Genomic DNA, 25,288 nt, shown 5'->3' on the forward strand with positions numbered 1-25,288 from the left:
GACCCCCAGAGCTGTGGGGACCCCTGTGAGACCCCCCCTCACATCCTCATGGTGCCCCAAATTTTGCCACCCACCCACCCCACCCACCCACCCCGGGCAGAGCGCAGGAGGCAGCAGGTAAAATCCGTCACTTTAATGGAAACTGGGGGGTGGGGGAGGGCCCTGGAGGGGGGGGTTTCCCCCTTCCAAGACAAAACCAGTGTCCCCGCTGTGCACACACACACACCCCGGCAAGATCCAGTTGCCCCGAGAGGGGGGAGCAGAATGACAACTGAGAATCAGGAAATAAATAGTGAGTGGGGAGGTACCCGGGGCAATGGGGGTGTGGGGGATCCTGGGGGGTGTCAGGGTCCCCCCGTGTTGGGGAAGGCAGCTTGGGGAGCCTGGGATTGATGAGGGGCTCCACCAAGTGCATGGAGCTGAAGGTGCCCCTTGGTGGGGGTTTGGACCCCTGCGGGTCCATCCTCACCTCCACAAAGCAGTCCTAGGGAAGTCAGGGTGACCCTGGGGGGCGTAGGAGTGGGTAGGGGGAGGCGCACCCCCCCCGGTGCCCCCCCCCCTAGGTGCCGCGGGGCTCAGGGTGGCTCTTGAGCGCGTGGAACTTGAGGCCCTCGGGGCGCTCGAAGCGTCGCCCACAGCGCTCACAAGGGAAGGGACGCAGCCCAGGCCCCCCATGACGCCGCATGTGCCACGTCAGGGAGGCGCGTTGGCGGCAGCGGTACCCACAGACCTCGCACCTGGGAGAGGCAAGGGGACATCAGGGGCATGCACAGACCTTGCACCTGGAGGTGTGAAAGGGAGGGGTGAGGGTCACCCAAAGAGTTCACACCTAGGGGGAGTCAGGGCACCCACAGACATTGAACAGGCAGGGGGCAAGGTGGGTTTGAGGGGCACCCACAGATCTTGAACAGTGGGGGCAAGGGGGAACCCACAGACATCAAAGAGGGGGGGGTCAAGGGAGAGTGAGGAGCACCCACAGACCTTGATGCGGAGGTGGGGGTGGAAGGGAAGGTTGAGGGTCACCCAAAAACCTTGCACCTGGAGAAGGGCAAGGAGGGGATCAGGGGCACCCACAGACCTCATGGGTGTGGGCAAGGAGCACCCGCAGACCTCAGGGAGGGGGGCAGAGAGAGTGGTGTCCGCTCCCCACGTCACTCCGCACAGCACTGGCCCCCCCATCATTGACCACCAGTGGGTGTCTCCCCAGTGCCCCCCCCGCCCCCCGATGCTCATTGCAGGAGGGTCTCCCCGCTGCCTCCCCTCTGGCGCACACCACAGGGGCATATCCCCCGTTACCCTCTGCCAACACACTGCAGGGGGGCCTCCCTTGCGCCCCCCCCCCCCCCAAGACACTCACTGCAGGGGGGTCTCCCCAGTGTGCGTCCGCCTGTGCACCTCGAGGTGATTCTTACGCTTGAAGGATTTCCCACAGGTCTCACAAGTGAACTCCCGCACGCCTGGGGACCAGGGACACAGGAGGGATGTTATTGGGGGAGGCGGGGGGGGGAACAACACTTTTTGGGGGGGGGGGCGGGGGGGGGGGGGGGGGTAAGTTATTGGGGGGCTCACCAGAGTGGATGACCATGTGCCGGCGCAGATGGTTGGCAAGGTAAAACCTCTTCCCGCAGCTGGCCTGGGGGCACTGCTGGGTCCGGCCCTTGCGGTGCACCAGGTTCACATGGTTCTGGGGTGGGTGGCACAGAGGTGAGGGAAGCCCAGAGGGGGCCCAGGGGGGTCCCAGGGTGGGGGGGCCCCAGCACCTGAAAGCTGCTGAGAGCGACGTAGACCTGCCCACAGCCTGCATAAGGGCAGGTGATCGGCTCCGGGAGCTCCTCAGGGTCGCTGGGGGGGACACGGGCTCGCCTGCTCCGCCGCCGCCTGCGTGGGGAGGGGGGACATCACAGCCCGGGGTGAGGCTCCCCACCCACACAGAGACTGCAGCACTTGGGGGGGGTGGGGTGGGGTGTCTAGGCATTTGAGGTGGAGGGATTGTCCCACCCCCTTGATGTGCCTGAGAGCTCCTAAACCCCTTCACAAAACCCCAACAGTTCCTGTGCTCCCCAGCACCAGGAAACTGGCCCAGGCCACTGCTCCCCCAAAAAGCCCCCAGAGCCATCCTCCTGGCCCCCAGGGGCCCCTCCATAACCCAAAGATCTCCAACCCTAAAAAAACTCAACACCCCTGTACCACACACTCCCCCCACTAAACCCCTTGTAAACCCCCAAGCCCCCACCTCAGCTCTGACCCCCTCTCCAGAAACTTGTAGTGATCTCCAAAGACACCCCACAACCCCCCATGATACAGCACACTTCCCCCGATCCCCCAAGGACACCCCAAACTCCATCACCCCTCCCAAGCCCACCCCCACCACTCTTGGGCCTCTGGGAACCCAAGTGACCCCCCCAACCCAAACCTCTCAGGCTCTTTGGGGATCTCGTAGATGATGGCTGACACATCACCACCGTCGGCATCCTCAGCCAAGGGGGGTGGAGGGGGCTCCCGGGGGGGCTCTGGAGGGGGCTGGGGGGGGTGCTCAGCAGCAGGGAGTGGCACATCCTCCTGTTTCAGCCCCAGCACCTCGTCCTCCTCTGCCATCAGTGTAGGAAGTGAGGCCTTGCTGCCAACCCCAACACCTGGGCCCCCGCCCGGCACCCTGATCCCCTCCATTCCTGACCCCAATCCCCCCAACCCTTATCGCCCCTGGCACCCCCAGCACCCCAGTCCCCCCAACCCCTGAGATCCCAGCACCCCAATCCCTCCCTGTCCCCCCACAGTGCCCCAATTCCACCCCCAGCCCCCGAGGTCCCACCACCCCAACCTTCCCAAGCCTTAACCCCACCCAGCCCCCTCAGCACCCTAATACCCCTCCCCAACCCCTGAGATCCCAGCACCCCAAAACCTTCTCATCCCCATGATCCCCACCCCCCACATACCTGTCTTAGGAAGGTGGGGGTCCAGGGGGGGTGGGGGGAAGGCACCTTCCCCATCCAGCACAGTGCAGGGTACCTCATCCCCACCCACATCCAGCTGCAGCCCCCCCAGTGCATCGTAGCCAGAGCTGGCCAGGATAAGGAGGGGGGACCCCTGCAGCAGGGTGGGGGGTGACCCATCAGCCAGGGCCCCCCTGCCCGGGCCCAGTCGCAGAGGCAGTGGCAGCGGCACGCAGACCACAGCCTCCAGTGCTGTCCCCCGCCCCTCTGCAGCACCCTCGGGGGGGCCTGGACCTGCAGGGGGGGGCACTGGTGCTGTCGAGCCCCCCCCCAGCATCGCCTCTGAGCCTGAACTGCAGCTCCCTGATGACGAGGAGCTGCCAGGAACTGCTGCTGCAAGAGAGAAAAATCAAGGCGAAGCCCCGAAGGGAGTACACTGCCCCCACCCCCCCAGCCCAAAAGAAGCCCCCTGGGCTCCCCCACCACCAGCCAGACCCCCAAGAAGTGCAGCCAAACCACCTCAGGCCATCACCCGCAAGTCCCAGCACCCAGCAGAGCACCCCCAACACCCAGCCAAAGACCCCCAGCACCCAGCCAAGTACCCTCACGACCTCCCCATCACGACCTTGTGCGTGTGTTGTGCCCACCACCATCACCACGCACCGTCATCACTGTCACTGTCGGAGTCACTGAGAGGCCGCAGCGGCGAGTGCAGGTCCTGGAAGTAGCGATGCCCGCGCTCACACTGCCAGACAGCCGTGGTGTAGAGCCCCACCGAGGGGTCCAGCTCAGCCAGGCGTGGCTCGTAGGGGCAGCGCTGCCGGTGGTCCTCGTACCAGATCACCGCGTGTCGCAGGCAGTTGACATTGCGCCGTCGCCCTGGGGGAGGGCTGCTGGCAGCCTGGCACCCCCCCACTTCACCCCACGGCACCCCCGTGTCCACCCACCCCAACATCCCCCTACCCCCCCCAGTCATCCCTGGCCATCAACCTCTACCCCCCAGACCCCCAACCCGCACCCTCAGGCCTCCCACCCCTTGCCTAAGCCTCCCCACCCACCCCCTACACCCAACCCGACAGGATCCCACCCCACCCCCACCCCCCCCATCACCAGCACTCACTTTTCTTCCGTTTGGGTTTTTTAGGAATCTGCTCCCATGGCTTCCTGCAGAGAGAGGGGTGGTGGTCTGGGGTCGGCCCATGCACTGGGGTGGTCATGCCACCCGGGGGGGGGGGGGGGGGGGGGGGCCGGGGGGTGTCGTTGTACCCGTGGTGGAGGAGGGATTGTGCTACCCACAGGAGAGGAGGGGTAGTCAACCGGCAGGTGGGGAGGGGTCATCATGCCACCCACAGGAGGGGGGAATCATTGTCCTACCCCTGTGAGGGGAGGATCATCGTGCCATCAGTGGGGGGGGGAAGGGGGGGTAGTGTCACCTGCGGGGGGGGGGGGGGGGGCCGTCATCCTGCCTGCAGAGGTGGGGTGATCGTCATGCCACTCGCGGGGTTGAGACGGGGGTGGGTGGGGTGGGTGGGGGGTGTCATGCCTCCAGCAAGGGGTTCCGTCCTGCCCGCGGAAGGGGGGGGGGGGGCGCCATCCCACCCATGGGGGGAGCTTGTCCCCCGCGGAGAGGCGGGAAGAGTGTTCATTCTACCCGCGGGTGGGGGTGGGGTCGCCTTTCCACCCACGAGGGGAGCTCGTCCCATCACTGCTGGGGGATCTTCCCCGCGAGCTGCAGGCCCGACCGTGAGGGCCGCCCCCCACCCCGCGGCTCACCCGCGCCGCCCGGCGCGCTGCCCCCGCTCCAAGCCCAGCAGGTAGGCCGCCAGCTTGGCATCGCTCCATCCGCTGCGGCGCCGCAGCCCAGGGCCCGTGGGCCTCGCCCAGGTAAACCCGCCGCACGTCGTACTTCTTCCGCGACTCCAACCGCCGCCTCGCCCGATCCGATTCCGTTAGCCGTGGTCTCCCCCGAGCCTTCCGACCACCCGGTTCCCCTACGGGGCCTCGCCCAGGACCGGGCCCACCCCCCCGACCCCGGGCCCGGGCCCCGTTCGGCCGCGCTCATGCCGGGCGCGCCGCCGATGATGCCACCACCGCTTCCGCTTCCGGTTCCGGCTTTTGGCGCAGCGCGCGTGCGCGCGGCGGCGGGCGGCTTCCGCCGGTCTGCCCCGGCGGCGGCGGCGTGGGGCCGGGCACCGCGCATGCGTCGGGGGTTCTGCCCGCACCGCGCCGGCCCGTGCCCACTCCTGCTCCGGAACCCGGCACCGCCCTACCCCAACCGCCCCCCGGCCCCCCACCGCCTCTGTACCCCCGGTGCCCATCTGTGCCTCCCCCCACCCCCCCCATGGGCCCCCAGTGCCTTCCTGCCCCCCGATGTGCCACTAGCACCCATCCATTTGCCCCCCCCAAGACCCCCAGCACTTTCCTGCCCACCCTGTGTGCCCCTCCAGTACACCCAGCTGCTGCCCCCCACCCCCTCTGTACTCCCAGTACCCATCTGTGCCCCCCCACCCAACCCCCCATGGGCTCCCAGTGCCTTCCTGCCCCCCAATGTGCCCCCCTCAGTACCCCCAGCTACTGCCCCCCCACTCCTTCTGTACCCCCTAGTACCCACCTGTGACCCCCCCACACACCCTATAGGCTCCCAGTCCCTTCCTGCCCCCCTCTCCCCCTCCCTGTGCCCCACCCCCTCTGCACTCCCAGTGCCCGTCTGCCCCCACCCAGAACCCCCACCACAAGCCCCACTGCTCTGTGGGTGACACAAACTTTATTCCCTGGGGGTTGCAGCGGGAGCGCCGCCCCCCCCCCTACTCCCACAGCCAGCAGCACCACCCCCGGGGTGACCATTCCCCTGTGGCGGGACGGGGGGCTCCAGCACACCGGCAGGGGGAATCACAGCCCCCAGGCTGAGTGCAGGGGGATCCCCAGGGGTGCCAGGAGGGGTGTCCCCCCCTTCCAGGTGGAAGATGACGGGGGTCTGCCCCAGGACAGGGTTCACCTCTTGCAGCCCTGCGATCCACTTGCCCAGCGTGTGCCGGTCACCGGCCCCCGCCATGCACAGCGCAAAGACAGGGCCTTCCTCCACTGCGGGGGGGAGCATGGGGTCAGAGGGTGGGCACAGGGAACCCCCTTACCCCTGCCCCTGTTTCCCCATGTCTTACCTTCATCCACATCGAAGTCGTCATCGTCCCAAGGGCCGCGCTCCAGGTCCAGGTCGAGATGCAGGGGGTAGTAGAGGCTGCGCTCAGGGTCTAGGGGCTCCTCCTGGGATGGGCAGGGGGCTTCTCCTACCTGTCCTGGGCCAGGGTCCCCCCCTCCAGGGCCACTGGTGTCCACTCCCACCCCTCCTGTCCTAGGCCACGGGGGTCCCGTCTCCTCTCACCCATCCTGGCCCAGGGGCTCCCCTCTGAGACCATGAGGGTCCCATCCTGGGCCGTGAGACCATGCTCAACCTGCTCTGGGCCATGGGGGTCCCACCCTCTCCCACCCTTCCTAGGCCAGGGGGTCCCTGCTGGGGCTGTGGGGGTCCCATCCTGGACCATGAGAGCTCCCTCCCCCGTCTCTGGGCCATGGAGGTCCCAGCCCCACCCCGTCCTGGGCGAGGGTGTCCCACCCTGCCCCATTCTGGGCCATGAGGCCCCCCTGACCCACTCGGGGCCATGGGGATCCCACCCCCTCCCACCCATCCTAGGCCAGTGGGTCCCCTCTGGGGCTGTGGGGGTCCCATCCTGGGTCATGAGCCCCCCCACCCCTGCTCTGGGTCATGCGGGTCCCATCCCCGCTCATTCTAGGCCAGGGGGTCACCTCTGGGGCTGTGGGGGTCCCGTCCTGGACTATGAGAGGCCCCCCGCCCACTCTGGGCCATGGGGGTCCCAGTCTCTCCCATCCTGGCCCCGGGGGTCCCCTCTGTGGCCATGGATAGCCCGTCCCACCACTGCCACCCAGGGTCATGGGGAGCCCCTTCCCCTCCTCCCTCAGATGTTTTATCCAGCCCTCCACCACCCCCGTGCCCCAGAGGTCTCACCCGCAGGTGGGGAGGCAGGGGGTCCCCCCGTAACACGTAGTAGCAGAGGCGGGTGCTGCGCAGCCAGAGAGGGAATGGCCCCTCCACGAAGACGGGCCGTGCCGGGCCATGCCGGGCCAGCAGCTCCTGCTGGTCAGGGCTCTGGGCACCTGCAAGGGAGAATGCAGAGCTGGGGACCCCCCACCAAACCCTGCACCCCCTCCAAGGAACCTCAGCACTGGGGACTCAACACTCCCCTCCCCCAAACACCAGCGTCCCTCGCATCGGCCAGGGTCCCCAAGCCCACAGGGTATGTCCCCCCACATGCTGGGGTTCCCCCAAAACACACGAGTCCCTGCTGCAGACACATCACTCCCTCGTTCCCCAGTAAAAAACGCCCACGTGTCCCCCGTGACACCCCAGTACCTCCAGGACCCCCACGCTCACCGATGATGTAGGGCTGGACGGAGCCTTCATCCTCCCCGCCCTCCGGCACCGGCCGCTTCGGGAGATGGTTGTCACCAGCTGTCACTTAATGACCCAGGGACAACAGACACTGTCCCCAAGGGGGGGCGCACCACCCCACCACTGTGACAGAGGGGGGCCCCTCTGTGACCCCATCCTCACGTCTCCCGCCCTAGCTCTGTGTCTGTGCCCCACCTGGCTCATGGGGAGGTGGGTCCCTGTCCCTGTCCCGTGCTCCCCGCCCAAGAGTGGCATTGGTCCCGTACTCCCTGCCTACCCATCCCCGTGTCCCCCACATGTCCCCATCCCCGCGTCCCACATCCCACGTCCCCAACTCTGTCCCGTGTCCCCCAAGTTGCCATCCCCACATTCCCTATCCCCACATCCCCCTCTGCACCCATCCCCATGTCCCCATCCCCATGTCCACCCACGTTCCCATCCTCACATCCCCTGTTCCCATGTCACTCCATGTGCCCACCCCCATGCCCCCATCCCTGTGTCCCCTCTGTGTCCCCATCCCCACATCCCCTATCCTCATGTCCCCCCATGTTCCCATCCCCATGTCCTCTATCCCCATGTCCCACCATCCCTGTCCCCCATCTCCACCCACAACCCACAACCCTGTGTCCCCATCCCCATGCTCATGTCTCCCAACCTCCTGTCCCCCCATGTCCCCCAACCCTGTGTCCCTCCATGTTCCCATCCCCATGTCCTCCCGTGTCCCCACCCCCATGTCCCCATCCCCCAACCCTGCGTCCCCATGTCTCCATCCTCACGTTCCCATGTCCCGCCACGTTCCCATCCTCATGTCCCCATCCCCATATCCCCCATCCCTGTGTCCCCTCACGTCCCCATCCTCATGTCATCCATCCCCGTGTCCCTCCATGTCCCCCAACCCCATGTCCCCTCACGTGCCCATCCCCACGTCCCCTCATGTCCCTCTGTGTCCCCATCCCTGCATCTCCCATCCCCATGTCCCCTCACATCCCCATGTCCCACCTGGTAGATGGTGAGGCGCACATCGGGGTCGTTGGCGATGCGGCGCAGGCCCAGCTGGGCAGCAGCCAGGCCGGGGGGGGGCAGCCGGGCGGGCAGGGGGTAGGGGTTGGCATGGCGCAGCCGGGGCAGCCAGTACAGCAGCCGCTGGCACTTGCGCACAGGGCGGCTGCGGGGCCCAAAGATCCCCAGGAGCAAAAACCGTGTCTCCGCATCGGGCATGACGCCTGCGCGGGGACATGGGTGCCTGGGGGAGGGGGCTGGGACCCAGGGGCACGCAGCACCCCAGCCCCCACCCCGAGGGGGCTGAAACCCCCTCCTCCCCCTGCTGCACTCACTGTGCTGTCCCCTGTGTCCTCACTCACCCCACGCCCCTCCATGTCCCCCCATCTCCCACCATGTCCCCTGTGTTCCCCCATCCCCATTTCCCCCCAACTCCTACTGTGTCTCTCCAGGCCCCTCACATCCCTGTGTCCTCCCCATTTCCCACTCTGTCCCCCAGCCGCACTCCCCCGTGTCCCCCCAGTCCCACAGTGTCCCCCTGACCCCCTCCAGCCCCATGCCCCTCCATGTCCCCACAACTCCCACTGTGTCCCCTCGGGATCCCAATCCCCATGCCCCACCTTGTGTCCCCCTGGCTCCCCCCATCCCTGTGTCCCCACAGCCCCTCAGTGTCCCCTGGGTCCCTCAGCCCCACACACCCCTGTGTCCCCCATTGTCCTACTCTGTCCCCCAGCCCCCTCAGTCCCATGCCACTCCGTGTCTCCCCAGCCCCACCCCACCCCCCACTCACCATATCGCTCCATCTGCTCCAGGATCTGCAGCCCGCACTCCTGCTGCCGGGGGAAGGGGCTCAGCATGCGCTGGAGGGGTCCGCGGGGCACCCAGGGCCCACGGGGCAGCAGGCGCAGCAAGCGGTGGTAGGCCTCGCGCTGTCTCGCCACCCCCAGCGCCGGCATGGCCGCCAGTGCCGCCTCCACCAGCTCCAGCCGTCCCACGCGGCGCCCCGGCCTCTGCTCCAGTGCGGCCAGCGCCGCTGCGAAGGTTGCGGAGCCACCGTCCTCCTCCTGGGAGCCACTAGGAGGGCTGCGCCATGCCAGGGGCCCCGAGAGGTCCCCTGAGGGGTCCCCTGAGGGGTCCCCCGAGGGGTCCTGCGCGGGTCGTCCACTGTGCTGCCACATGCTCTGAGCAACCTGGGAGGAAGAAAGGGGGTGAGGCTGGGGGGACGACCCCGTCCCATCCCATCCTCAGCCACGCTCGCACACCTGCTGTGTCCTGTGTCCCATCCCCCACCATCTCCTGCTGCATCCCCCAGGTCCCTCTACCCTCACGCCTCCACTGTGTCACCCCACACTAAACTGTGTCACCTGGGCACTCCAGAAACAAGCTCCCCCGCACCCCCTTGTAACCCCCCCAGCTCCACCAGAGACCCCCAGGCCCCCCCATGTCACCCCATCTTCAACTGTGTCCCCCGGTCCCCCCAACCTCACACACCCCATCCCCATTCCCCCTCTGTGACCCCCCATCTCTCACCATGTCCCCTGGGCCCCCAGACCCACGGCCCCCCATCTCCCTCTGCATCCCCTGGGCCCGCCGTCCCCACGCCCCTTCAGGTCCCCCCATGCCCCCCCGTGTCCCCCAGGACCCCCATCCACTTACCCCCCTGTGTCCCCCCCACCTCCTGCCATTTCCCCTGCCCCCCCCATCCTCAAGCCCAGCTCTGTGTCCCCAGGCTCCGCTATCCCAAACACCTCCTTCTATAGCCCCACGCACCCCAGTGTACCCTTGGGCCCTTATTTCCACGCCCCCCCCGTATCCCCCAGGACCCCTATCCCCACGCCCCCGCCCTGTGTCCCCTAGCCCCACCCCATCCCCACACCGCCACTGCGTCCCCCCACGCCCTCCGCCCCCCCCGGACCTGCGGGCCCCCCCAGAGCCCCCGGGGCAATGCGAGAGCCCAGCGCAGCCTCATGGCGGCCATGGGGTCGGTGCGGTAGGGGTTCAGAGGTCACGGCCTGTCACCGAGGTCCCCCCGCCGGGGTCGTACCGCTGGGCGCCGCCATGTCCCGCTGACCCCGCCGGCAAGTGCTTCCGGGTCACGGGGCGCGCCCCGCGGCAGAGCCAATCGCCGCGCGCTCCTCGCCCAGCGGCGGGGCCCGGGCGGTGATTGGCGGCTCGGGGAGGCGGGGCTTGAAGGGGTTCCCCGTGACGTCAGAGGGGGACCCGCGGCTGAGCTCAGAGCCGGGGCTACACGATGATGTCAGCACCGGGGACAGCGGCGGCCTTGGGCGCTGCTGGGTGACGCCGGAGCCTGGGGCTCGCGGTGACGTCACGCGGTGACGTCACGGACGTAACGGTTGCTATAAATGGAAATGGCAGGTGCGACCTGGGGGGGCGGCCCCAACGCTTGGGTCCCCCGGCCTGCCCGGGGGGGTCCGTCCCCCCCGCCCGGGACAGCGATCCCCCCCCGAGGCCAGCGACCCCCCCTCCGGGGCCGAGACCCCGCGGGGGGCGGGCAGGTCCCCAATACCAGGTCCCCCGGGCCGTCCCCGGGGGGGGGGAGGGGCGGGGGCACATTCTCCACCAGTGACGAACCGCCCCTCCCCCCCCAGGGCCGGCGGAGTCCAATCCGCTGACGGCACCGGGAGGACCCGCGGGGGGGGGGGGGTCCCCCGGGGTCGGGGGACAGACAGCCCGGGGTTGGAGGGACAGACAGCCTGGGGTAGGGGGACGGGGGGAAGAAGGGATGGAGGGGGAAAGGGGAGGGGGCGGCCTGGGGCTCCCCCCTTCCCTCCCCCACGCCGGGATCCCCCCGCTAAATGTGGAAAAAATGACGCCACCACCCGCCCCGTGGTGATGTCAGCGCGGCGGGAGGCGCGGATTGGCTGGCGGCGGCCCGGCCTGGGGGGGCTCCGCGCCCTCCACCGACTTTTAAAAGTGGCGGCGGCGCCGGGTCGGGATCGGGACGGGGCGCCCGGGAGGGACAGGGACGAGCCGAACTGAGCCGAGACCAGCCGAGCCGAACCGGGACAGATCCGGACCGGGACGACCCGAGCCGGGCCAAGCCGAGCTGAGCCGAGCCGGGATAAACCCGGACCGGGACGGGACGAGCAGAGCCGACCCCCCGGGACCCCCCGGGACCCCCCGCACAGGGCCCATGTCCAACGCGCACTTTAACCGCGGGCCGGCCTACGGGCTGTCGGCCGAGGTGAAGAATAAGGTGGGCGGAACCGGGCCGGGCCGACCCGGGCAGGACTGACGCCTCGGCGGGGGGGGACCGGACCGGGGCGGGGGGCGGCAGGACTCGGGGGGACCGGACCGGGGGCTGGAGGCGGGGCAGAACCCAGTGGGACCGGACCGGGGCGGGCAAGACCTGGTGGAAGCAGGCTGAGGAGGGGGGGCAGGACCCTGCGGGACCGGGCCGAGTCGGGGGTCGGGACAGGACCGGACCCGGGGGGGGCAGGACCCAGGGTGGAGGGGGCGCTGGGAGGGGGGGGGGGGGCAGGACCCGGCCGGAGCGGGCGGGGAGGGCAGGACCCGGCGCTGTCCCTGGTGCTGCCCCGGGCGGGGGAGCGCTGCCGCCAGGGTCCCCACCCCCGGTGGGGTGGTGACGGGCCCCGGATACTTGTGTGTCGTCCGTGTCCTTGTCCGGGGGGGGGTGCCCGGCACCGGGGGCCCTCTGTCTGCCTGTCGTCCCCATCCCCGGGCCGTGCCTCAGTTTCCCCCTGCCACCACCCCGGGGGGGCGGGTGCACAGCATCCCTTGGGCTCGCCTCCTGCGGGGAGCGGCGCGGGAAGTGTTAACCCGGAGGGGCCCCCTGGGTGGCCCGGGGGGGGCCCCGCCGCCCCCGGCCCCGCCGCGCGGCCTTATAAGGCGTCGGAGAGCGGAGGGCGGGCGGCCGCGGCCCGGGGCTATATATGGGCAAAGGTTCGGCGGGCCGGGGGGGGGCCGGGCGCCGGGGGCCTCCCTGCTGCGGGGGGGTCCCCCCCCTTCCCCACCTCACTGCCCGCCCCCTGCACCCGCGATGCTGGGGGCACCCAGGTGTCCGAACTGTACTGTGCTCCCCCCCACCCCGTGTCCCATCGATGGGGGAAGCTGGAGTGGGGGCTGAGCTGATGTGACACCCCCTCCCCGTGTCCCCCCTTCTCGGGCCCCTGTCCCCTCCTGCATCCTCCCACTCCAGTGTCCTCCTAAACCATGTCTCTCTAATGATATCAGTGTCCCCTGTGTCCCCCTGACCATGTCCCCCCCAGTGGTGTCCCCTCCATAGCCCCCCGTGTCCCAATATCCTCCTGATACTGTCCCCCTGATGCTCTCCTGCATGTCTCCCTGACCATGTCCCACTCAATGGCGTCCCTGTGCCCCGTTGATGCTGTCCCCCATGTCCCACTCAATGGCGTCCCTGTGTCCTGCTGATGCTGTCCCCCATGTCCTGCTGATGCTGTTCCCCATGTCCCCCCCAATGGTGTCCCCATGTCTCCTGTGTGCCACTGACGCTGTCCATGTCCCTCCCAACGGTGTCCCTTTGTCCCCTGTGTCCCACTGGTGCTGTCCCTGTCCCCAGCTGGCGCAGAAGTACGACCTGCAGCGGGAGCGGGAGCTGCGCGCCTGGATTGAGGGGACCACCGGCCGCCGCATTGGAGACAGTTTCATGGATGGCCTCAAGGATGGCGTCATCCTCTGCGAGTATGACCCATGACCTCCTCTGACCCCAAACTTGACCCCAGTGCTGGCCCTGACTCGGGGCTGTCCTTTGGGAGCGTGTCCCCCCCCCACCTTGGGTAATCCCGTGGGAATCAGCCCAGCCTTGACTACGGACCTGAACCCCGACCCTATCCCTTGCCCCCGGCTGACCTCACCTGGGCTGACCCTTGCTCTGACCTTGACCCCTGCCCTGCCCCATCCCCCTCCCCTCCCAGGCTCATCAACAAGCTGCAGCCTGGCTCCGTGCAGAAGGTGAATGAACCCATCCAGAACTGGCATAAGGTGAGAGGGGACCCCGGATGGGGTTGGGGGTGCTACAGGGGGTCAGGGTCACGGGGACAGGTAGGGAGCAGGGCTCGGAGATGACCTGTGTGCAGCTGGAGAACATCGGAAACTTCCTGCGGGCCATCACGCGCTACGGGGTGAAGCCCCACGACATCTTCGAGGCCAACGATCTCTTTGAGAACACCAACCACACGCAAGTCCAGTCCACCCTCATCGCCCTCGCCAGCCAGGTGACCCCCCAGGGTGGGACATGGGGTCCTCGGGGAAGGGGGCCGGGGGAGGTCAGAGGGTCCCTATGTCCCCTTGGAGGTCATGAAAAACACAGGGGTCCAGTCATCCTCATTGCCAGGCAGGTGACCACCCTGGGGGGGAACAGGGGATCCTTGGGGGGAGGGGGGGGGGGGGCTGGGGGGGGGGGTCAGAGAGTCCCCATGTCCCCTTGGAGGTCACAAATGACACGAGGGTCCAGTCATCCCCATTGCCAGGCAGGTGACCACCCTGGGGGGGAACATGGGATCCTTGGGGGGAGGAGGGGGGGGCTGGGTGGGGGGGTCAGAGAGTCCCCATGTGGGGGGGGTGTCAGAGAGTCCCCATGTCCCCTTGGAGGTCACAAATGACACGAGGGTCCAGTCATCCCCATTGCCAGGCAGGTGACCACCCCAGGGTGGGACACGGGGCACCTGGGGGGGGGGGCGGGGTAAGAGGGTGGCCATGTTCCCTTGGAGGTCACCAACTGCACAGGGGTCCAGTCATCCCCATTGCCCTCACCTACTGGGTGATAGGGACCAAACGGGGCAAAGCTGGGGGGCTCGGGGGGTGGGTGGGGGTGGTGGGGTGGCGTTAGGGGTCTTCAGGTGGTCCCCACAGGCTTTTGGGGGAAGTGGGGATAAATGTGGTCTGGGGGCCACAGTGGGGCTAGGGCACACGCACCCTGAGCCCCAGGGTGTCATCCAGGCCAAGACGAAGGGGAACAACGTGGGTCTGGGGGTGAAGTACGCAGAGAAGCAGCAGCGACGCTTCCAGCCTGAGAAGCTGCGTGAAGGCAGGAACATCATTGGTCTCCAGGTGACAGGGGGACAGGCATGGGGACACAAGGACACAGGGACGCACAGGGTGGCTGGGGAGTCTCTTGGGGACACGAGATTCGCTATGGAGTGTTGGGGGGGTGTGAATCGTCCCAAGTGTCTTTAGGCTGTTTGCTGTCATGGGGGACGTGGATGTTGTACCTGCTGCTGGTGACACGCTGTCCCCTGTCCCCAGATGGGCACCAACAAGTTTGCCAGCCAGCAGGGCATGACAGCATACGGGACGCGGCGGCACCTCTACGACCCCAAGTTGGGGACAGATCAGCCACTGGACCAGGCCACCATCAGCCTCCAGATGGGCACCAACAAGGGCGCCAGCCAGGTGGGGACAGGAGGCAAATTGTCCCCAAGGGTGCCAGCCAGGGATGAAGGGGGGCAGTCATTGTCCCCAAGGATGCTAGCTGGGGTGGGGACACACAGACACGGCCATCCCTGTGGGGACCGTACCATGTAGGGCCAGCCAGGTATGGGGACAGAGGGACACTGATGTCACCACAGCATCCAGGTGTCCTGGGGCATGGGGACATGGCACCGGAGGATGGGGGTTAGGGAGACCCTGTGGGCAGTGGGGGTGGGTGAGAGGATGGGGGGGCCACCATGGCCCCTAACATCCTGAGATGGGGTCCCCTGAGGAGGCTGAGGGACACATGGGAAGGACAAGGGACCCCCTCACTCCCTGCAGAGGGGCTGAGGACACCCCTGGGGAGGCTGATGGACGCCCCCAAACCCCACAGAGAGGCTGAGGGACCCCCAATCCCTGCGGAGAGGCTGAGGGACCACTGGGGTGGACAGAGGACACACCCACACCCAATCCCCATAGACTGGGAACATTCCTGGGGAGGACAGGGGGACCAGACCCCCAGAGGAGGCAGAGGGACCCCTTGGGAGGGCAGGGGATCCCCCATGGTCCCCCTGAGGAGACCAGGGGACCCCCCCAGCCCCTATAGGGAGGGCAGGGGACTCCTAGGGAGAGCAGGGGATCCCCCCAATCCCCATGGAGAAGGCAGGGGACACCCCTAGTAGGGAGAGAGCCTGAGGGCCCCTGGTGAGGGCAGCCCCACCCCCCACAGGGAGGGCAAGGACCCCTGGGGAAGCTGAGGGACCCTTAGAGAGAGCAGGAGATTCCCCCCCAGTCTGCATAGATACCCCGAGACCCCCTCCTTGGTGAGTCACAGAGCACCCCCCCCGTGACTTTCCCCCTCCCCAGGCCGGGATGACAGCCCCAGGGACAAAACGTCAGATCTTTGAGCCAGCGTTGGGTATGGAACGGTGCGACACACTGACCATCGGGCTGCAGATGGGCAGCAACAAGGGTGCCTCACAGCAGGGCATGACGGTGTACGGGCTGCCGCGGCAGGTCTATGACCCCAAGTACTGTGGTGGCCCTGAGCTGCTGGGCGAGGATGGCCTCGATGGCTTCTACAACTCCCAGTAGCCACCGGGCTAGCGGTTGCTTGCGCTGCATCGCCCTGCCCCGCGCGTACCAGGGTCGCACTGCACTGGCCTCACCACGCCACAAACCCCCCCCCCGCCCCCCCCCTCGCCTCTCCAGGGCCCTGTGGGGCTGGCTCAGCCAAGGTGGGGGGTTTGGCCCATGGGGGTTCAGCCCGGGGGTTTACCCCCCCCTGCCGCGTGAAGCCACTGAGGCACAAATAAAATCCACACGCAAAGTCACTGTTTTCATGGGGGACGGTGGCAAGATGGGGAGCAATGAAGGATGGGGGGATGTAAGATGCTGAGGGGTAGAACAAGGGGGGGCAATGAGGGATGGGGGACTAAGAGGGGACAGCAGGGATGGGGGGACATGAGATGGGGGGTAGAACAAGGTGGGGGGGCAATGAGGCATGGGAAGACAAGAGATTGGGAGGGGTAGCATGAGGTAGGGGGGCAATGAGGGATGAGGGGACACGAGGTGGGGAGGGGTGGAATGAGGTGGGAGGGCATTGACAGATGGTGGACACTGAGGTCTACAGCAGGACACCGAAGGTGAGCAGGCACAAAAGAACACCAAGACACGGGGGGGACATTTCAGGAGCCGGACAGCCCAAAGGGTGCCATACGGAGGATGAGGGAGACCCTGGACACCCAGGTTCCCCATGCCAGGGCAGCACCAAGCTTGGGGTGACCTCCACAGAGCCCACAAAACACCCGCTCCCCCCACCCATGCAGGCACCCGTGACACCACAGCCAACCCCAAAGAGGTCCCCAAGGGGCAACTGGGTCCCCGGCTTCAGGCACTGGTGGCCAAGGGTGACAATCTGCCCTCGCACAGGAGAGCTGTCAGCACCGCTGTGCTTCATTAGGGGCTCGGTATCACCTGGCCTCACATGTCCCCAGCCACTCCCTGAGTCCCTGTGGCCCTCACAGTAGCAGCGCCAGTGACAAGGACACTGAGCCCCAGCCCAGACCCGCAAGAGCATTTATTTGAGGGCAGCTCTGCCAAAACGCATCACCCTCCTGCCCAGCCCCTGTCCCCGGGTCCCTGCGGCTCATGGAGTAGGGGTCCCATGCCCAGGGAGCAGGTGGGACACGTCCTGCGTCACCGCGTGAGTCCGAGCCCCTGTGCCCAGGGCCAGAAAAGTAGAAAATGTAAAGAAAACACCACAAAGCCAGGGGCAGGGATGTGACACACCCCCACCTCAGGGTCTGGGGGCAGCGATGTGAGCTCCCCCCCCTCCCCCCAAGGGGTCTGGGGTTGTGCTGCAGGCAGAGTCTGCCCTGGCCGTTACTGGTTGGCAGCTTCGCAGGCATCAATCCAGTCGCTGTAGACATCCACTGGCTCCGACAGGTCTCGTGGGGGATGTTAAGGCACTAACAGAGGCAAAGGGGGGGGTCCAGGGTGGGTCGGGGGGGTTGGGGTCCCAGTAAGGATACAGGTGATGGGCGTCTGGAACTCCTCCAGGCAGACTGTACAGGAGATCACCCCTGTGTTTCGGGCACGGTCCCTGGGGGGGCAGCAGGGGACAAGCTGCTACAGGTGGCATCCTCAGCCGTGCCTGCCCCCCCCCCCCCCCCCAGGGCTGCAGCCCCCTCCCCTGGCTGTAGCCCCCCTCCCCCTACTCACATCTTGACATCGCAGGACTTCTCGTGGTTGCAGAAGGGGCAGGTGAACTGCGTCTCCAGCGTCCCCGTCACCTTCTTCTTGGGTGGTGGCTTCCGCTTGGATTTCCGTCGCCCCATGGCTGCAGGAACCGTAGTGGTTGTGGGCCCGGGGAGGCAGGGAGCTGCAGACCCCTCCCCGGTGCCCAGTGTCCAGGAGATCCCGTGGGCATGGCCCCAACCCACAACAGGCCACGGTGGGGGCAAGCTTGACGCCTCCGGGACCCTCCTGGCATCCACTGGCCCCCCAGCCCCAGCATGTACCCCCAGCCTAGCTCCCTGCAGCCCCCATTCGCTGCCACGGCTTCCCGCAGCCCCCAGACCTCATCACCTCCCAGCAGTCTGGCTCCCCACAGCCCCCACCACACCCCAGCCTGGCTCCCTGCAGCCCCCTGACCCCCCACTCCCCGGCCTGGCTCCCTGCAGCCCCCAGTCCCAGCATGTACCCGCGGCCTGACTCCCTTCAGCCTTCAGCCCCCAGCCCCGCCCCGCCTCTGGCCTGGCTCCCCGCAGCCCCCGCCGCCATCGCCCCCCGGCCTGGCTCCCTGCAGACCCCAGCTCGTACCCCCAGCCCCCATCACCCCCCCAGCCTGGCTCCCTGCAGACCCCAACCCCCATCACGCCCCAGCCTAACTCCCTGCAGCCCCCATCACGCTCCAGCCCGGCTCCTTGAAGCCCCCAGACCGCAACCGCCATCACCCCCATCACGGCTCCCCACACCCCCCACCACACCCGGCCGCGGCCCCCCCCGGACCTGCCGCCCGCTCCCGCCGCGTTTCCCCCAGCGACAGGCACTTCCGCCGCCGTGACCCGTAAGTGGTCCAGGCCCCGCCTCCGCCTGACGCCGCTTCCGCCCACTCTGCGCCCATTGGCTGACGGGGGCGGTGGCCCCGCCCCCCCTTCCCGCTTTGGGACGATCGATCACGACAGCGTCTCCATCGCGACAGCGTCTCTGTGATAAACGCAGTCATGATCCATGTCAAAAATAGAATGTAGTGCGCCAAGTGTAGCTGTTGTACCCCGTGTAAATCTAAACCCTGTGCCACAATGGTAATGAATGGGCGCGTGCGGCTCCCCCGTGAGACAATGGAAAAGCTCCCCCTTCCCGAGGCAATCGCTGCGTAGAAAAGCGCGCCAAAGGAGAGCCAATAGGAGGAGAAGGCGTACCCTGACGGCCCAATGGGGAAGAGCGGGACGAACTTCCGGCGAGAGGTGATTGGTCGAGATCCGGGCATAAAAGACGCCACTTTTAGGGCTCAGGTGTGCGTGTGGTGGAGCTAATTGAGTTCTCCGCGCACCCAGTGCTGCTTTTGCGTGTTGTTTCTCAGCCGAAATTGATTGAACCCCAAATAAAATTGTTTTAATTGTTATCGTTTATAACAATCCGGTGACCCCGACGTGATCTCGCTGTGCTTTCCTGGACTGTGACTTTTCGAGGGGCGCCCCACAGATTTTCGCTCGAGGGTAGCAGTGTAGGTCAGTCTCCGGAGATCAATGAACAAAAGAGAAACAATAACCAAAAGGGGTTGGAGCTCTTAGGGAAAAACTGCAGTGGGAAGGACCCGTAATTCTCGTGCATGAAGCTCCGAACGAAGCCGATGGAGTCGTGAGTATAAGGGAAGCCGTTCGGTTGGGTGGGTATCGGTTACTTGTGTGCAAGAGTGTGATTGAGACGGAACCTAATTCTGGAAACGGACTCTAGGTTCGGAGCCAGGATTTGAGTTCCGAAGGGAGTGTGGGGGTCTTCTAACCGCGGTTCCAAACTCCCGCGAGGGACTTGGCCGGTGAAGGACTTAAGCGGTTCCTATAGGATTCGTGGGTGGGATCTCGACTCTTATAGGGTATGTGGGTGGGTGAAGGGTTCAGCCCCTGCAGGACACTCTTACCAGTAACTAAGGGCGATAGGAAGCCACTGTAAAAGTCCTAGGATTCGCGGGTGGGTGATAGGTCCAAAACCCCCTGTAGACATTGCTATCGGCAACCAAGGGTGTAATACTCCCGGATACCGTAGGGGGGCGCAAACCCCCTGCAAGACAGTTATTGGTTGCCAAGGGCGATAGGAATTGCCGTAAAATTCCTAATGAAAATGGGCCAACAGGAGTCAAGATTTGAAGAGGAAACAAAGGAAGAAAAGGAATACCCACAAATTATTCCCCTGGATAGTGCTTTAGGAATAATGCTCAGGCATTGGGGTCACTGGCCATCTCAAGAGGGAAAAACTAAAACAAAAATGGTCTGTTACTGTACGGACGCGTGGACGAGAGAGGCAATTTAATCCTATTATGTATATTGGCCGATATTTGGATGTTTTGATGATTGGATGTGTAAGACATTAAATTTATATGTAAATAACAAAGAGCCCTTCAGTCAGAAAGAAAGTGAATATGCTGCACTGTGGAGAGGGTCGGAGACGGGAAGATTGGTTTCATTATTTCCTTTGAGAGAAAAGAGAGAAAGGGAGTCACGGGAGATTGAAACTAAACCAACCACGTCCTCATGGGAGCCATCAGACAATTTACCCCCGCCTTGTTTAAGGCAGGATGCGGAAGGCCGTCAGGAGAGGATACATCCCCCACTGCCTCCCGACCCCGTTCCTTCGACTTCCCTCTTCTCTCCTCCTTCTAGTCACACATAGTACAGAAAGAGAGAGATGAAAATTATAAAGAAGAAGGAGCAGTGGCTCTGGCTCCCCTCCGAGAGGTACCGATAGATGGAGATACAGGAGGAACTGGATTTGTATCTGTACCTTGGAATACAGGAGATGTGAGATCCTTTAAAAGAGAAATGGGTCATCTCTTAGATGATCCTTTGGGAGTCTCTGAAGGGTTAGACCAGTTCCTAGGTCCTAATACCTATACCTGGGAAGAAATACAATCTGTCTTAGGAATATTATTTACAGCTGAAGAAAGATCTATGATTAGACAGGCAGGAATACAGATGTGGGAAAGAAGGTATCAACGAGGCCCTCCTGGGGAACAGAAGTGGCCTAACCAGAACCCAAACTGGAGTAACCAAAATGCCTGTGATAGACAGAATATGTCAGATTTGAGAGAGTTGATTATCCAAGGAACCAAGGGGGCAGAATATTATAAGGCTTTTAGTGAACAACAGGAAAAGGACGAGTCTCCTGTGGATTGGTTAGAGAAACTGAGGAAAAATTTACAAATGTATTTGGGGCTAGACCCAGCCTCTCCAGTTGGAGAAGCATTTCTAAAAATCCAATTTGTGGCCGGATCATGGGGGGATATAAGAAAGAAACTGGAAAAGCTGGACAGTTGGCGAGAACAAGGATTACAAGAACTGTTGAAGGAAGCTCAGAAAGTGTATGTACAGAGGGATGAGGAAAAACAAAAAGAGAAAGCAAGAATGTTTGTAGCGGCAGTCCGGGAAACAACAAATGGAGGATTTCCAGGGAAAATGCTGGAATGTTATCATTATGAGCAGAGGGGACACTTAAAAAAGGACTGGAGGAGACGAATGAAGGACAAACAGATGTTTAATGAAGATGAATAGGGGTATCAGGGGCTCTACGTTCTGCGGACAAAAACAACATCTGAGCCCTTGATAAATTTAAAGATTGGTCCCCAAGAGGAGAAGGTAATGGTTTTTTAGTTGATACAGGAGCTGAACAATCTACAGTTCGGCACATCCCTTTGGGATGTCGAGCAAGTAGAGATACAGCTTTGGTAGTAGGAGCAACAGGGGAACCTTTCAGGGTTCCTATTATTAAAAATGTAAAGATTGAATCTAAAAGGATGAGATTTGATTATACAACTTGGAATGAAATTGGAAGTAAAAAAAAGAACCATCATGGTAAATTTGTATCAATTAACAATAAAGGAATGGAGAGTCATAACTGAACTTGAGGATACCAAACTTACTTTTAAAAGAACCTGATGTAACGGTTCGGGAAATTTATATTGACTTCTGTAAAAGGGTAACTGAATTTACAAAAATTTAAAGTACAAGAGAATCGATGTTATCTTTAGTAGCTGATGGAACCTGCTTTTCCCCAATTTTCCAGGACCTCTGTTGGTGTTTGTTATATTGGAAGTCTTAAAAAGAAAGGCACACCTTGGTAAAAACTGGAGAGGGCGAGACTGGAGGGAATCAGTGCTGCAGGTGACAAGGTCTGCTGAGGGCTGTGACCGCTGAGCAGTATGATCCTGACCGGACCTGATAAGATCAGGACCTTATCAATAAGGGTCCTGACTGGAACGCTGTGGGAAGGTGTGGACACCCTTTATACTTCCAATTTTATATTAAGAAAACAGAGGGATGGATAAAGAAAGGAGAAGATAACTAACGATGTTTTATCATGAGATGAAAACGGGAGTCAAATATGAAGTTCCCAAAGTTGCGAAAAAGGTGTTTGTAAAACTTGTCAAAAATATAACAAAGAGTAACTATTTAATCTTACCAACTGTTGTATGTAATTGACTTACCGAAGGGAGTGTTATACTCCTGGGAATATTTGGGGGGTTGTTACTTATCCCTGTTTGATTTGATTGAAAACATGAATCAATGAGGTAAACAAGGGGGCATTGTGATAAACGCAGTCATGATTCATGTCAAAAATAGAATGTAGTGCGCCAAGTGTAGCTGTTGTACCCCGTGTAAATCTAAACCCTGTGCCACAATGGTAATGAATGGGCGCGTGTGGCTCCCCCGTGAGACAATGGAAAAGCTCCCCCTTCCCGAGGCAATCGCTGCGTAGAAAAGCGCGCCAAAGGAGAGCCAATAGGAGGAGAAGGCGTACCCTGACGGCCCAATGGGGAAGAGCGGGACGAACTTCCGGCGAGAGGTGATTGGTCGAGATCCGGGCATAAAAGACGCCACTTTTAGGGCTCAGGTGTGCGTGTGGTGGAGCTAATTGAGTTCTCCGCGCACCCAGCGCCGCTTTTGCGTGTTGTTTCTCAGCCGAAATTGATTGAACCCCAAATAAAATTGTTTTAATTGTTATCGTTTGTAACAGTCTCGGTCCAACGTCCTTTTATTGGGGGGTGTCTGGGCTGTGGATACCCACAAGGCCTTGGGGGGCCACCCCGAGGTCAGGGCTCACAAGGGTCCTCCCCTCTGTCCTCCAGGTCAAAGGTTACAGGGGGTCCCGCCCCATGGGGGACACGGGTCCATGATGAGTGTCCCCCCCCATGTGGGGGGAGGGGAGAGACCAGTTCCCCACCCCCACCTCCACTGCAAGTCTTGATAAATTGCTGGGGTCAGAGGTCACGTGGGGGCAGGGCCACACGGTAGAGGACGCGGCCGGTGGCCTCCAGGAAGGTGATGGTGGCTGCGTGGGCGTCCAGGCGCAGGTGAGCAAAGCCCCCTGGGGAGGTGGGGGCTCCAAAGAAGAAGCGGAGGGAGCCAGGGGGCACAGCCCCCCCATGGCTCTGGGACTCTTCCATGAAGTTCCCGGCACCGCTCACCACGTAGCTCACCCCCCCCTCCTCCAGGAACTGGGGGGGGGCAGAGATAAGGGGGGGTTAGGATGGAGGCTGGTGTGTCCCCCCCATGCAGGGGTCCCTGCCCCCACCACCAAGACCTTGCCCACCGCCCACCCCTCAGGAACCCAGGGGGCACAGATGAGGAGGGGGAAAGATGGGAGGAGTCCCTGAACATTGAGGGGTCCCATGGGGGGGTCTGGGGGTTCCTCATACACCAGGATCCCATTGGAGGGTCCTCGGATACTGGGGGTCTCACTGGAGAGGTCTGGGGGTTCCTCAGACACCAGGATCCCATTGGGGGGGCCCTTGGACACTAGAGGGGTAACACTGGGGGGTCTTTAGACACCAGGATCCCATTGGGGGGGGTCCCAGGACAGCGGTCCTTAGACACTGGGGTGTCCCCCATTTGGGGGGTGTCTGGGCACCCCCAGGCTCACCTGCAGGTTGTGGTCGTGGCCGCAGAGGTAGGCAGTGACGCGGTGATGCCGCAGCAGCGGCCGCAGCAGCCGCAGCAGGCAGGTGGTGGGGCCATGCTCGGCCACTGACCACACCGGGTAGTGGCCGGCCACCAACACGTAGCGGTCATGGCGTGCAGCCGCCAGCCGTCCCCGCAGCCAGGCCAGCTGTGCCGCCGCTGCTGCTGCATCCCCTGGGGCCCTGGGGGGCACCCCCTGCCCCAAAGTCGTCACTGCCACCGCAGAGCAGCACTGTGTCCAGCATCAGCAGCCGGGCTGAGGCATTGGTGCCCGGCAGGGAGAGACGGAGGCTGTAGTAGTAGTGGGGGAAGTGCCTGCGGGACACAGGGGACATGGGGGACACCCAAGGGATACCCCAGCAAAGGGCACAGGTTGGAGCAGGAAATGCTGGTGGGACACAGGGACATGTGGAGATACCCAGGGGATACCTCAGCACTAGGCACAGGCTGGAGACAAGCCCCGCCCCCGCAGGAGGGGGCTTGGGGACATGTGGGGACACCCTGGGGGGGCATGGGGACACGTCAGCAGCAGGCACAGGTTGAAGTAGTAGTGTGGGAAGTAGCTGTGGGACACAGGGGACACGTGGGGACACCAGGGGATACCCCAACACTGGGCACAGGCTGGAGCAGGAAATGCTGGTGGGACACAGGGGGCTTGGGGACATGTGGGGACACCCTGGGAGGATGTGGGGACATGCCAGCAGCAGGCACAGGTTGAAGTAGTAGTGTGGGATGTCGCTGTGGGACACAGGGGACACCTTGGGGAGACCCTGGGGACATCCCAGGAGTCATCGGAATCATCCTGGTGACATCCCAGGAGTCCATGAGAACACCCTGGGGACATCCCAGGGGTCCTCAGAAACACCTTGGGGACATCCCAGGGGTCCTCAGGCACACACTGGGAACACCCTTGTGCCAGTCCAGGGGTCCTTGGGAACACCTTGGGGACATCCCAGGAGTCTTTGGGAACACCCTGGTGATACCCTGGTGACATCCCAGAGGTCCTCGGGCACACCCTGGGGACATGGGCAGGTGGCTGTCCCGGGTGTGGGGGGAGGTGTCCCTACCATCGGGGGGAGTGGTGGCCATATGCCAGCTGTGCAGTGACGTTCCCCGCGTGGTCGTGGTTCCCTGCCAGCACGAACCAGGGCAGCTCCCGAGCCCCGGGCCGTGAACACTCGCTCGAAGGTCTCCTGCGGGGGGGGGGGGGGGGACGACGACACATGACATGGCAGAGGTCAGAGACACAGACATGGGGACACAGGGAGGGGGACATGGGGGTGTGAGGTTTCCCTTGCGGGGATACCGGGGTCACCTCGGAGGTCTTGCCCCACCTTCAAGACACTTCCCAGCCCGCCCCCCTCGCATTTTAGTGTCGTCGTCCCCGGGATGGGGGGGGGGGTCATACCTGGAAGCGGGGGTCCCACTCGTCTCGCACCCCCTCATAGTAGAAGTTGTCCCCAAGGGCGAGGATGAAGTCGGCGCCGAGGTCAGTGGCTACGCGTCCCATGGCTGCTGCCGTGGCCACCTCACGGGGGGTGGCAAAGGGGGGGTCGGGGACCCCCCCCCAGTCACCCACCGCCAAGAACTGCACCGCCCCCTCCGGGCCCCCCCCGGCCACCAGCATCACCGTCACCATCACCCACAGCAGCGCCAGCATCTGGAGAGGGTGTCCAATGGGGCACAGGCGTTGGGAGGGGGTGAGGGGGGTGGGGTGGGGGGTGGGCTAGGGAGTCCTGGTCCCCATCCATGGGGAGTCCTAGGGATCCCAGCCCCCCACTCACGGACCACAGGTATCGGGGGGG

At 64.0% G+C, this 25,288-nt stretch overlaps 5 protein-coding genes and 1 long non-coding RNA gene across 8 annotated transcripts; 2 read left to right on the forward strand and 4 right to left on the reverse strand.

Moving 5' to 3' along the window:
- Positions 1 to 118: 118 nt before the first annotated feature.
- On the reverse strand, positions 119 to 5,201 carry ZNF653 (zinc finger protein 653). Its single transcript, XM_080409071.1, is given in 11 exon segments — positions 119 to 737; positions 1,358 to 1,457; positions 1,570 to 1,684; positions 1,761 to 1,878; positions 2,414 to 2,588; positions 2,934 to 3,323; positions 3,594 to 3,809; positions 4,051 to 4,094; positions 4,704 to 4,790; positions 4,792 to 4,955; positions 4,957 to 5,201. Coding segments are annotated over 11 exon segments (1,761 nt in total). The 5' UTR covers positions 5,131 to 5,201; the 3' UTR covers positions 119 to 559.
- A 476-nt stretch (positions 5,202 to 5,677) lies between these two features.
- Positions 5,678 to 10,683, reverse strand: ECSIT (ECSIT signaling integrator). The gene is made up of 7 exons (XM_080409000.1): positions 10,310 to 10,683; positions 9,185 to 9,584; positions 8,395 to 8,618; positions 7,378 to 7,432; positions 6,952 to 7,100; positions 6,089 to 6,191; positions 5,678 to 6,011 (listed from the first exon to the last, which is right to left on the reverse strand). The coding sequence occupies exons 1-7, from the start codon at positions 10,370 to 10,372 to the stop codon at positions 5,695 to 5,697; spliced, it is 1,311 nt and encodes a 436-aa protein (XP_080265126.1). The 5' UTR covers positions 10,373 to 10,683; the 3' UTR covers positions 5,678 to 5,694.
- Positions 10,684 to 11,083: 400 nt separating this feature from the next.
- CNN1 (calponin 1) lies at positions 11,084 to 15,985 on the forward strand. Of its 3 annotated transcripts, XM_080409002.1 has the most exons (7): positions 11,101 to 11,611; positions 12,956 to 13,077; positions 13,311 to 13,377; positions 13,473 to 13,610; positions 14,335 to 14,445; positions 14,641 to 14,787; positions 15,673 to 15,985. In XM_080409002.1, the coding sequence occupies exons 1-7, from the start codon at positions 11,549 to 11,551 to the stop codon at positions 15,898 to 15,900; spliced, it is 876 nt and encodes a 291-aa protein (XP_080265128.1). In that variant the 5' UTR covers positions 11,101 to 11,548; the 3' UTR covers positions 15,901 to 15,985. The 3 variants fall into 3 exon arrangements, with proteins under 3 accessions (XP_080265129.1, XP_080265130.1, XP_080265128.1); XM_080409003.1 differs by lacking the exon at positions 14,335 to 14,445 and having other exon boundaries at positions 11,084 to 11,611; XM_080409004.1 differs by lacking the exon at positions 13,473 to 13,610 and having other exon boundaries at positions 11,084 to 11,611.
- An 882-nt stretch (positions 15,986 to 16,867) lies between these two features.
- Positions 16,868 to 18,461, reverse strand: ELOF1 (elongation factor 1). The gene is made up of 4 exons (XM_080409005.1): positions 18,319 to 18,461; positions 17,530 to 17,647; positions 17,340 to 17,410; positions 16,868 to 17,255 (listed from the first exon to the last, which is right to left on the reverse strand). Exons 1-4 carry the CDS (start codon positions 18,431 to 18,433, stop codon positions 17,191 to 17,193), a joined length of 369 nt encoding a protein of 122 aa, XP_080265131.1. The 5' UTR covers positions 18,434 to 18,461; the 3' UTR covers positions 16,868 to 17,190.
- Positions 18,462 to 18,797: 336 nt separating this feature from the next.
- On the forward strand, positions 18,798 to 22,531 carry LOC308072336. Its single transcript, XR_013931635.1, has 2 exons — positions 18,798 to 19,170; positions 21,589 to 22,531. It is a non-coding gene; the product is annotated as an uncharacterized lncRNA (long non-coding RNA).
- Positions 21,043 to 25,202, reverse strand: ACP5 (acid phosphatase 5, tartrate resistant). The gene is given in 6 exon segments (XM_080409001.1): positions 21,043 to 23,020; positions 23,446 to 23,655; positions 23,657 to 23,798; positions 24,551 to 24,652; positions 24,654 to 24,676; positions 24,892 to 25,202. Coding segments are annotated over 6 exon segments (966 nt in total). The 5' UTR covers positions 25,144 to 25,202; the 3' UTR covers positions 21,043 to 22,783.
- Between the last annotated feature and the right edge of the window lie 86 nt (positions 25,203 to 25,288).

This window comes from Falco punctatus (assembly GCF_963210335.1).
Source record: "Falco punctatus genome assembly, chromosome: 13".
In the NCBI taxonomy this organism is placed as follows: domain Eukaryota; kingdom Metazoa; phylum Chordata; class Aves; order Falconiformes; family Falconidae; genus Falco; species Falco punctatus.

What these genes read in the sequence shown, in the direction of transcription:
- CNN1 (XM_080409002.1), top strand. Translation starts at nt 11,549, where the DNA reads ATGTCCAACGCGCACTTTAACCGCGGGCCGGCCTACGGGCTGTCGGCC. An exon ending in CGGCCGAGGTGAAGAATAAG is followed by an intron (nt 11,612 to 12,955) that starts GTGGGCGGAACC and finishes CCCTGTCCCCAG; the next exon opens with CTGGCGCAGAAGTACGACCT. An exon ending in CCAACAAGGGCGCCAGCCAG is followed by an intron (nt 14,788 to 15,672) that starts GTGGGGACAGGA and finishes CCCCCTCCCCAG; the next exon opens with GCCGGGATGACAGCCCCAGG.
- ECSIT (XM_080409000.1), bottom strand. Translation starts at nt 10,372, where the DNA reads ATGGCCGCCATGAGGCTGCGCTGGGCTCTCGCATTGCCCCGGGGGCTC. An exon ending in GGAGCAGATGGAGCGATATG is followed by an intron (nt 8,619 to 9,184) that starts GTGAGTGGGGGG and finishes GTCCCCGCGCAG; the next exon opens with GCGTCATGCCCGATGCGGAG. An exon ending in CGACTTCGATGTGGATGAAG is followed by an intron (nt 6,012 to 6,088) that starts GTAAGACATGGG and finishes TCCCCCCCGCAG; the next exon opens with TGGAGGAAGGCCCTGTCTTT.
- ELOF1 (XM_080409005.1), bottom strand. Translation starts at nt 18,433, where the DNA reads ATGGGCGCAGAGTGGGCGGAAGCGGCGTCAGGCGGAGGCGGGGCCTGG. An exon ending in GCGGCGGGAGCGGGCGGCAG is followed by an intron (nt 17,648 to 18,318) that starts GTCCGGGGGGGG and finishes CGGTTCCTGCAG; the next exon opens with CCATGGGGCGACGGAAATCC. An exon ending in GTTCCAGACGCCCATCACCT is followed by an intron (nt 17,256 to 17,339) that starts GTATCCTTACTG and finishes ATCCCCCACGAG; the next exon opens with ACCTGTCGGAGCCAGTGGAT.